Consider the following 12095-nt stretch of genomic DNA (forward strand, 5'->3'; position numbering starts at 1 on the left):
CTTGCAGAGCTCTATACACAAAAGCAAGAACCTTAAAATTAATCCTTAATTTAACTGGAAGCCAATGTAGGCTGTGCTGGTTACGCATTGCTACAATCAAGTGGTTATGTCAGTTTAACCCGACACAGCCTACATACATTTTACTTCTATTTTCTAGATAAAAGTATTGCCAAACTGCACCGAGCTATGAGATGCTATCTGCCAACTGTGCTTGTTTAGATAGTTGAGCATTATAGCAATTCAGCAGTAGCCATTAACTGAAGCTACAACTCTGGCTAGTGGCGGGTGGCTGCGCTACATCTCAAATACAACATGACCTGCATTTCAGGCCTGCAAACGTTAAAATATCCTGTTTAACCCCATCCCCAGTATAGGGACTATTTTGTTGCATTTCTATGACAACCCCAATTCAGAAAAGTTGGCATGCTATGTAAAATGTCAATTTGAAAAAATTATGGTTTTAAAACATGTTAACCCTGAATTTAATAATTAAAAGTGCAGAAAAAAAAAATCAAAATGAAAAAAATTTTGTCTTATAAAAGTAATATATTCTCATTTTAGATTTGATACCAGCAACATGTTTCAAAAACCACACACACTCCCATGTTTAACTTATATAATTGGATATAACAATTGTTTTTTTGCCAATTCCTTTTGTGTTCTTCCCATGTCAAATTTCCAAAGCATCACATTTTATATTCATTGTTGTAATTGTTTTACTCTGAGGTGAAACATGACAACAATTTCTTCATTAAAGTCCTGATAGCTTAGCTTACTTCATCAAACACTATTGCAAGAACATACACAGAACATACGTTTAGATATAACCTGAATTTAAAAAAATGTAATCATAGAAGTCTTAATAAGCAAAGCTATTGTCATCATTTCAGTCTGCTGTGCCCACAGACTTGAACAATTTACAGAAAACTTTACAACTGGTCCACTACATCTCAAAATCAGCCTTCAAGAACTCTCTCAAGGACACTCTTAAACACACCTGCACCTAATTTAATCCTGGACTCCTGGTGTCGCTGTTCGTTATTTGCTCTGTTCTGTCCTGTCATGTTTAACTTGTCATTTTTAAGTTTTTAAGTTTGCTTTTATCATTACTTTTATCCCTGTCCCTTTCCCCCTCAAAGCCTGTGCCTTTTGCCATGTCGTCACCGGGAATAAGAATTTGTTCTAAATGACATACCTGGTTAATTAAAGGTTATATATATATATATATATATATATAAATATATATATATTCCAAATAAAAAGCTATAAAACAAGATTATTCAGATGAAACACAATCTTTATTTTACATGTTACATACAGTAGACAGATTCCTCTTTCTGTATGATCTATTAATTTATATTGCTCCCTAAAGTTTATACACATACACATATCCATTTTTATTAAATAAAACACAATAAAAAGTTTATTTCTTGAGATACACTTTCATATGGCGTATTCTGTTCCACTGATTAACTTATACTCAAAGGTTAATGCAAAAAAATTGTAGATATGACCGGTAAAATATATTGAAAAAAGTTAAAGTTTAGTTACAAGATTAATGTCAGTCTTTTCAACATCAGCAGTCCTGTTCTTGTAGTTAAGTTTGTTGAAGTCTTCCATAATCTCAACCATTGTCTTTCCTTTGGTCTCTGGCACAAAAAATATCAGAAAAGCTGCACTGAGTATTGAGTACACCACAAAAATCAGGAAGCAAAACTGCCCGAGTCCATCCTGTGTGGATAAAAATAAAAACAGATTGTGTTGAATACATTTTCTGTGCTTCAGATGGGGATTCAATTTATGTCCAACCCTGCAGATTCTCACCACAATGAAGCCGAACGACATCCCCACCAGGAACATGCTTAGCCAGTTAATGGTCCCACTGATAACATATGCGGAAGGACGCCAAGCTTGCAGGAAGAGGTCGGCAGGAAGAGCCATAGACACTCCAGCTTCAAAAACATTTAAGAAGTTAGTAACTTGGATAAAGAAAATATCTGTTTCAGGTTTCACAAGCTACAAAACACTTACAAGGTCCTAGTCCATATATGCAGATGACACAGAAGATCAGAGCAATGTTCATGTACGGGATCCATGAATTCAGATGCTGCACGAAAAGAGGGTACATTGTTATTTATCCTCTACAGCACATTAGGTAAAAGTGCACCTTGGGAGGGTATTTACCTTTATGGACAGCATGGCAGTGAGCACAGACATGGTGATGCCCATCATCAGATACCCATAACCCATCAGCTTCTTTCTGCCTGCTCGATCTATCAGGAAAGACTGAAATACCAAAGTGATGGAAAGATTAAAAAACACATGATATGACGTATTTCATTTTCAGCTCTCTACAGATTATTACGCTCCAACTACATCACAGTCTAATTTGAAATCAACACAAGGTACTTGTGCTATAACAAAATAAGCGCCCCAGAAAAAAAACGCCCTCATCTCAACATAAATGGACTATTGATTAGTTATGTAAGCTACCACATGTCCCCTCATGTCCCCTACAACCCATACATAAAGATTAATGGGGGTTGATGGGCCCAGGGCACCTCAGGGAAGCTTAACAGATAGCTCTGGCACCCCAGAGCCACCACCCTCCATGCTATCTCTCACTCCCTTCATACCCAGACACTAAATTCTAAAAGAAAAGAGAGAACACGGAGAGGTGTATATGTAGAAAAATGTCTGAAAGAAGACAGAGCTGGGTGAGAAGCCTGTCTCAACAAGAGGTGACCCCTGTTGGGTCAGGCTGTACCTCCGCCTTCTTCCCTTTTTTAATGAAGGATAAGAGAGGAGAAGAGAGAGCAAACAGAGTGAAGAATATGTATAGATATGTTAGAAAGAGGAGAGGGAAGTCAGAGACAGGGAAAGAAGCCTGTTGGGGCAAGGGCTCACCCGTGCCGGGTTAGGCTGTACGCTCTACCTCCCCCTCCCCCATTTTTAACCCTGAGATACGTACACACAGTGTTACAGCGATGAGCTCTGTTGCTCCAATACCGATGGCCATGTAATGCATTTGGTCCTCCGGCAATCCGGACTCACGGAAGATGTCAAAGGCGTAGAAATACAGCTAGATTGGAGATCAAAGCAGCCATCACAACAATTTAATTGAACATATTATGTTATATTTGAAGCGTTTATAGTTGTGATATGAAAAGGAAAGCTGATGGTAACATACTGCGTTGATGCCACAGAACTGAACTCCAGCACAGGGGATAGCCAGAGTCAGCAGCTGCCACCTCACACAGCGAGAGGTGAGGACATCTTTCACTGTCTTCTTCTCTTCTCCCTGTGTGCTCTCTCTCTCTTTCTGCATGTCCTCCAGTTCCTGCTTTAAGTCATCCTCCTGCCACAGCCATTCCAAGGCTTTTATACACACACAAACACACACACACACACACACGCGCATGCACACACGCACACGCACACACACAAACACACACACACGCACAGGTTTTCAATTATAATCCACTATAAACATCGTACAATGTGTTTGTCCACAACGCAAAAGTGTTAGTAGAGGTGTTTGATAACCTGTTTTTACTTGACTTGAAGCAACTTCACAAAAGTTAAAAGTAATGGAGATAAAATCAGCCACTACACAGAGACAAGTATTAGTCTTCATTAGTCCCAAAAGCAGACCTGAGAGCACGGCCCACTGGGAAATTGAGTTGGAATTGCTGGCTAATTTCCTCTATCAGCCTCAAGGACAGAGAAGGAACAAGCACTGGGGCTGTGAAAGAGGGTGTCTGTAGCTGGGATTATGCAGCCCCAACTGGAGGGGGCTCAGACCAAACATGTCCCCTCTGCACAGAGAAAAGAGGGGAGTCTCAAAGCTCCAGATGAACTCAAGCAGCCAAACCAATGACTGTAAAGTCCTGTTGGAGCAGGTAGAGAGTGAGAAACAGGCCCCATAACATATAAGTGGCAAAAAAAAGTTAGAGGTTCTTCGTTATAAAGCAGCTGTGAGTGCTGGCTGAAACGTTAGAAGGATGGTTAGTTGCCTGATGTTTTAGAAGGATGCAGCAGAGTTTGATGCTTACTCAAAGCAGAGCAGTTGGGGAGTGATTTTAACTTTGAGAAGGCTCAAGCTCAGAAGCTGTAGAATCTTAGATTGCACAAAAGTAGACTAAAACAGTAGAATACAGTTGGACAGGAAATTTGAACCCACTTAATGTAGCAGTATAAAATGATTTGTAATTTATCCCAAATACCAGAGCAACACTGAGAGGGACCTGTTTGGATTTTTTCAAATCACTTTCTAACACTGTACTGTACAATGTTTTTATTTATCAGTTATTTTACAAATGCATTCAAACCTCTGCATCTTTGAAAGCACATTACTCTAGAGCAGGGGTGTCAAACAGGCAGTCCGTGGACCAAAACCGGCCCGCCAGAGGTTCCAATCCGGCCCACGGAATGACTTTGTAAAGTGAAAAAATTACAGAGAAGACATTAACTGCAATTTTTCAATAAAAGTAACCACCATTTCAAATTTGTCCTCTGGGGGTTGCATAAAATCTTTGTGCTGATGGAGTGAACCAGAACAGCGCTTTTTTTCTGAGACATTTTTCTCCAAGTGAGAAAATAGATTACTTGCTGTTTGCATAATCCGGTAAAGATTCATAAAGACTTTTTTGAGCACTAAAAGATGATCCACTAACTATTAACACTAGCACTACACCCCTGCATACAACACTGTTCAGCAAGCAAACTGTTCGCTTGACCAACTTGACCTTGTTCATTATTATATTCTCTCTGTTCTTTTGCTGTAAACATTACACTCTGTGTCAGGTGAATGGGTAACCTGTGTGTTTGGTGTGTTCGCAGCAGGTTTCAGGACTTAAAGAGTAAAATATTCGGCCAACTATGAGACTTATCATGGCGAAAATACAACGGCTGTTTTTTGTAGAAAAATAGTTCATTAAATGTGAACATTTTCAGAATGCACTTGTAATTTTTTTGCACTAAACATAGGGAAAATATAGAGTTGTCGTTTACAGGTTATTATGTTCTGATTTTACTGGTCCGGCCCACTTTAGATCAACTTGGGCTGTGTATGGCCCCTGAACTGAAATTAGTTTGACACCCCTGCTCTTGAGGGACATGCGGGTATGAACTGACTTACCTTTTCTGCTTCCTTCAGTGTCTCCTTTGTCAATGTAAAGGTATCGAGGAGCCTCGGGAAAGAAAGGTAGCACCACCAACTGCAGGATGGCAGGGACACCACTTATAGCTAAGAGGTATGGCCACATGTCTTCTGTACCCATCATCTCCCTGACAGTATAAAAAATGGGTTATCAATAAAGTAGAAAGTAGATACAGTAGATATTTGAATAAGCTCATAGGATAGGAAAACAAGTGAGATTTTGGTTTAAATTGCCAGCAGTCAGTTCTTACTTGATTCCAACTATTTGACCCATAATTTTTCCAAATCCGATGAAGATTGAACCGGTGAGAGTCAGGAAACCTCTGAGTTTCTTTGGAGAACTTTCCCCAAGGTACATGAGGTGTACGCTTAGGCCAAGACCTATGGGGAAAAAATGATGAAGATGACCAAACACCCGGAAAATGTTTCTATTAACATTTATACAGACACACAAATTCCACATAACTGGTACATACCAACATTATATCCGTATAGAAATCTTCCAAAGAAGATCATCTCGAAAGATTTGGCCATGCGACTGAAGAGCATGAGGAGAGCAGCAACTATCGCCACAACGTTGTTAAACAGCAGAGCTTTTTTCCTACAAATCAAACATAGAATTAAACGGAATTAGAAGAAATGCACATAATCAATTGGCGAGGAGACTCCAATAAGTTTCTTGTGACCGTTAAAATTCAATGTTTTACAAGCAGCCAATCAGCTTAGCTGAGAGCAATGATTTGATTGACGCTTTACAGGGGGTTATGTGTTCGACTACCCTATTGCTAAAAGCTGATAAGTACATGTTTTACTCTTGGGGTGAACCAGGGCTTGTTAATCAAATCATTTGCTTTCTTCTCTGTAGCTCTATTTTTTAGTATTGTAACGTAAAAGTGATGTCCGTCTTCTCATCTGACTCTCAGCAAGACAGAATATGAATTTTATGAATACAGAATTTTTTCATCTGTGAGGGCAAACAAACTAATTGCTGATGTTTATTGTTACTTTTGACTTGCCAAACAAAAATGTAATGCATAACAATGATTAACAGATTATGTTTTGGCTTTTATTTGATAAGTAAAGTGGATAGAGTCAGAAATATGGAGAGAGAGTGGGGTTGACATACAGCAGCAGGGCTGAGAGTTGGTGCTGGATCCGAGGCCACAGTATCAAAGACTTATCCTCTGTACATGGAGCTTTGACCACTTGGCTAAACCAGTGCCCAATATGCTTCAGGATTTCACTGGAGCTTGAAATATTTGTCCTCTGAGGCACTGATACCAAAACTTAACTGTATTACCTCTCTTGAACCTTCCCATGGTACCTTAAAGGTGCATTTCGACCAAGAGTTCCGGGGTCTTTTAGCCCCCAGAACTACTTTACCCTGAACTAAAAGGTTCCTCTGCCCCTATTGTTGTCTGCGTTTCGACCGTGGGCTGAAGTCCCAGGTAGATTGTGCAAATCAGGCCAGTGACGTATAGAGAAAAAATATATATTATATAATATTTTGAAATCTTAATAAATAAATAAACTAGTATGCATTCCCAAGAACTCCCTCTGTGTTTCAACAATTGTGTAAACTCCACAAACACCGTTACATTCAGCCGAAAGTCCCAGGACCTTTGAAAAGTACTACCCCCAAAGCAGGGGCTTTTCAGTCGAAGATTATCTACCCCTGAACTAAATTTAGACCCTGGTTCCTAGTTATGACGCAATAGGCTTAGAATACCTGGGGACTTGATACACCTCACACACTCCTCTCTCCTCACTCTCTCCATCCTCTCTCTCACTCTCTCTCTCTTCTCTCTCACTCTCTCTCTCTCCCTCGCTCTCTCTCTTTCCTTGTCTCTCTCACTCTCTCTCTCTCCCTCTCTCTCTCTCTCTCTCTCCCTCGCTCTCTCTCGATCTCGCATCTGTATGCATCTGTATGTCCCATTAATGTATGTTACTAACTTTACAGACAGTTATCTTGGGGAGTCTTGACCTCTGATACTGATACCTCTCCTACTTATAATGTCCTTATCATGGGTATTGATGTTAATCTTAGCTTTTGCCTAAAATGTTCCATCCCACTGTTTTCAATTATTTCCAAACGTTTCATGATGGAGTGATATTGTATGTCTTATAAGTAACATAAAAAAAGAGTACAGTCTGGACCTACTCTTTTGGTAAGTTTCCTGTAATAAAATAATAATGTTAATAAAAAAATGACCTTTTTTTTGGTATCATGTGCCCAAAATAGAAAGATTGCTTGATTTCAGATAAAATAACGATTGTCCTTTTCAACCTCCAGTTTGTCATTATTTTTTGGAGCCGTGATATATTTTCTTCTACTCAACGTTGTAATGGTTTCTCAGAATGGTTTTCTCTGCAAATGGTTGGATTCCCAAGTTTTGAAAAACAAAGAAATCATTGAGTAATTGTACAGTATTTTCCTCAACTATAACTGTGATGTGAAGTAATTGTTTTCCTGTTTGTCTCTCACCGGCCATAAATGACAGGAAGGCTGCCACTGTGGACAGCCCCGGCCCAGGCTCCAAGGACTCAATACAGCCACGATGAAGGACCAGAGGAGCTGGTTGGTAGACTCATCAACTGGGGCTCCATACCTCGACAGCCAGGTATAGTTCACAAAACTCTGAACATGCTGCAGAAAAATAACATAGGTCAAGTGATGGCTGAAGTATTTAACGTTTTTGAGTGGATGCTTTTCGCAGTTATGATTGAATATGAGTGACTTTGCCTCTTTACTTGAACTATAAAATGTGATCAAGTCAAGCAATACCTAGTAAAAGTTTTTACAAGTTTTTTTTAACATACATTTGCATGTACTGTTCACTGTAAATCTTACCACAGCTGGAGAGGCAATAACAGAGACTTGAATCCCATACTGAAACGATCCTCCAATTCCCAACACCAGCGCCAGCAGATAAAGCCTCCAGTACTGCAGCTGAGGTGTAAAGTGATAATCATATGTCAAGTAACCTCCCTGTTCTATTGAGTAAACAGTAGGGAGTGTGCTGTTTTCTTTGTTTTTAATTGGCATTCATAGGATTATACCAAAATGGTATAAAATACATTTATAAGCACCTTTATATTGTGGTCATCAACAATGCACAGATAATTGAATATAAAGAAAAAAACATTCACAAATCCTGTTAACCTAAGACGGTGTTAAACAAACACAAGTGGAGATAATAGCAAAAATTAAAAGCAGCTTAAACATATTTGCTGATATGGAGTGTGCAGTTTAAGTGGAGAATAAAGCAAAACATGTGAATGATTATAAATGTCCCAGGCCTACACATGTATTAACTTTTACAATGATATTACTACATCACACTATGTATCAAACAGTTACTCATTGTTTTGCTTCTTTACGATGTTAGTTTTTAACCTTTCTGTTGTGCTCATAGTTTGGCTCATCTTCCATGTAGACTGAGGCTGTTTGGTTTGCAATATATCATCTTTACGTATACTACAGAACTGGAAAGTACAATTAAAGTATGAAAAGGCAGCTTGATTTGGCACCCTTAAGCTTAATTTGTATCAGCGGTGGATAGAGCAGGAAACTGGGAGAGAGTATGGGGAATGACATGATGCAGGAATGGGGTCACAGGGTGGAATCAAACCATTGCATCTGTATGTCCCATCAATGCAAAAGTGACCTGTTTAAGCTGCCTGTCCTTCCTCCTGCAGACTCTTGATGAAACAACTAGCTAAAGGTAGTAGGTAAATAGTACTTTTTGCTGATGACACAAACTTTTTAGTTTCTGGTGAAGATTCCAGCAACTTTTCGATTTAATCACCTTAAAATATGGTTTGGCAAAGACAATTTATCGTTAATTTAAACAAAACAAAATCATAGTATTTGGAAACAATAAATCTAACAATAACATACAAGTACAGATTGGGGGGGGGGGGGGGTCAACATAGAAAGAGTACATGAACACAATTCCTTGATGTAATAATAGATGAAAAAATAGCTGGAAACCTCACATAAAAACATTCAATCCAAGCTGTCAAAAAGCATTTCAGTTCTCTCCAAAGCCAAAAACATTCTGGATCATAAATCACTACACATTCTCTACTGTTCACTTATTTTACCATATCTCAGTTACTGTACTGATGTTTGGGGAAACACTTACAGTATAAAAGCTCACTACAACCACTGTCAGCACTACAGAAAAGAGCCATCAGAATTGTTCACAATGTTGATTTCCATGAACACACAAATTCACTATTCCTTAAATCCCTAAAATATTGAAATTATTTGACCTTGTAGATTTTGAAACTGCCCAAATTGTGTATAAGGCAAGGAAAAAATCTCCTTCCAGGAAATATCAAAAGATTGTTCCTTGAAAGAGAGGGGAGGGGTTTAACTTAAGAGGGAAGTTAAGATTCAAGATGGTGAGCGTTCGGACCACAAGGAGAAGTTTTTGTATTTCAATCTGTGGTGTAAAACTGTGGAACAGTCTCAATATGGAGCTACAGCAATGTCAGAACATAATCCAGTTCAAGAAGAGGTATAAAGAAATGATTTTTGGTACAAGGAGGAAGACAAGTGTTGATAATCACGAGGGGTTTACATTTGGTTGTCGTTGTAAATATGAAGATTTGACTTGTTGGAGTGCACTAGTATAATGACAGATAATAGTGAATAAAGGGGTAGGATTAGATAAGTTTTAACTTCTTCCTACTCCTTTTCAAACATTTAAAGTAAAATCTTTCAGTGCTTGCTAATGGAACTGATTGATTTTGTTTCTTTTGTATAACTATTTCTTATTTTCTACTTGTATTTTTTTTTTCTATTTTACTTATACATGATCAAAATAAAGGCATCAAATCAAAAAAATCAAATCAAACCTGTAAAGTGAGTCCAGCCAAGTATAGGGTACTGGATGCCCATATTCCAGTCATGTCTTATTTTCTCATCAGCCTTTTAGTTGTTTTTTTTAAATACACTCTACTATATTTTACATTATTGTGCATATTTATAAATATTCTTCATTTGCATTCAAAAATTTTCTGCTTCTTTTGTATGCATTTATGGTTGCCAGTTTTGTGTACTGTGTCCGGTATTATGGAACAGCAAGTTGCACTTAATTATATGTTATTTTTGCACCATAACCCAAGACAAGATTCTCAATGAGGTATGTCAAACAAAGTCTAATCTTATATGGTTCTTTATCTTTATAAAGATGTATCTTTTTTAATTAAAATTCTGTCCTCCACCAATTTATTTCTTTTTCAATCTCAATTTATATCTCATGTTCAAAAGCAAGTGTCGAAACTAGTTTTATTGTTAACATTTGTGTTAAATTCTGACGTACTGTGCATATTGTAGATATTCCGGCAAGCTCAGCTAACATAAAAAATCTTTGAAAAACACATAAGTTCTAAAGAACTATACAGTGTGAGGAAGTGATCACGCAGCAATAACAATAACTAAAAAGGTTGAACAGTTCATAGGATAAATAATAGTTGTGGAATTTTGTAATCTTACCTTTCTTGGTGCACTATCCATCTCTGCACTTCCTGTGTGGATGTAGACTGAAGAGGATGCAGAGAACAAGCATTTATAAGGCTTTCCGCCTTGAGTTACACATCAATGGACTTAAGTTGTCCATTTATGTTGTCCGGGTACATTCGGCATGTGTTGACGTGGGTAGTCATGTACTAGATTCAACATGGTCTGTCTGGTTGATTCCTGTGATGGTTAAAAAGAAGTCTGGGCAGAGAGCTGGTTAGGCATTATTCTGTAGGGGAGGGGCCCTAATGTCCTTCAAGCTGCACTGTTCAGAAGCTTTCAATAATTTTAAACACTAAAAGTATAGGTATTGCAACCACTGCAACTTAATTCTCAGTCACTTTCAAGTTCTTGATCTTTTGGGCTATAATTTGCCACACTGCCCCTTTAAAACAATTACCAGTTTTTAATCATTGTCATAAGAAATCACTACATCTTAAGGTCTGCACTAATGCCACCATTTTCAGCTGTATATTTTTCAGAAAGATGTTTTCTGATTGTGCTCAGAGCAAAATTTTTCAGAATGATACTATTCAAAAAAATTTCTGAAAATTTGTCAACATTTCTGTCTTTCTTGTTTGTCTCAGATTTGTAGCCTTTACCTTTCCAAGTGTTAAAAAGACAAAAGCATTATTATTAAGTGGGTTAACTTTCTTTAAATGGCAGTTTCTGCATCATGCTAACAAAACTCAGAAAACTTGTGCACTAACTATATAGTGACAAAGGAAGAACCCTTGACATCTCTGAGTCTTAAATCTAGAGGATCGTAACTTTTTGTATGCGCTCTATGAAGCATCTGTCATGCCCATGTAGTATTTCATATTTCATATTTCATGTTCTGGTTAATGCAAATCTATTTTTCAGATGAGATGGTTTGCATTGTTTAGATGTTGCTTATGTGAAGAAAAAAAATACATCTCTGCATGTGCTCAAAATCCCTTCCAATAACCATTGTCTGTGAACACTGTTGTTGCTGTATACAGCAGTTTAAAACTAAAAAGAGGAAGCCCCATATTAACATAATCCAGAAAAGCCAACATCTTATCTGGGCCTGAGCCCATTTAAGATAAACTGAAGTGTAACAAAATACCTTCCTGTGGTCTGGCGAATCAAAATTTGACCTTCTTTTTGGAAATCATGGATTAGTCCAAAAGCCGGCATCCCCGATGCTATGGGGATGCCTAAGTGCCCATGGCATGACTAGTTTACACATCTGGGAAGTCACCTTTGATGCTGAACAGTTTTGGATATAGTGACCAATAGACAAAAAGTAGAGCTAAATTAGCAGAGTGGGAGCCATTAACATCAGAAGACAATGACATCAGCACACTCCTTGAAGAAACTGCATAAACCATGAAAAGGAAACATGCCAGTGCTACAATGAGGCAGAGACAGAGATGTTCA

General features: G+C 38.1%; 1 protein-coding gene across 1 annotated transcript; it reads right to left on the reverse strand.

Moving 5' to 3' along the window:
* Window positions 1-1469: 1469 nt before the first annotated feature.
* On the reverse strand, window positions 1470-11822 carry LOC117816071 (solute carrier family 2, facilitated glucose transporter member 11-like). The gene is given in 14 exon segments (XM_034688170.1): window positions 1470-1731; window positions 1825-1952; window positions 2032-2107; window positions 2185-2286; window positions 2972-3082; window positions 3191-3378; window positions 5141-5289; window positions 5413-5542; window positions 5638-5762; window positions 7647-7702; window positions 7704-7808; window positions 8013-8111; window positions 10668-10714; window positions 11782-11822. Coding segments are annotated over 13 exon segments (1485 nt in total). The 5' UTR covers window positions 10689-10714; window positions 11782-11822; the 3' UTR covers window positions 1470-1536.
* Window positions 11823-12095: the final 273 nt, after the last annotated feature.

This window comes from Notolabrus celidotus, chromosome 1, assembly GCF_009762535.1.
Source record: "Notolabrus celidotus isolate fNotCel1 chromosome 1, fNotCel1.pri, whole genome shotgun sequence".
Taxonomy (NCBI): domain Eukaryota; kingdom Metazoa; phylum Chordata; class Actinopteri; order Labriformes; family Labridae; genus Notolabrus; species Notolabrus celidotus.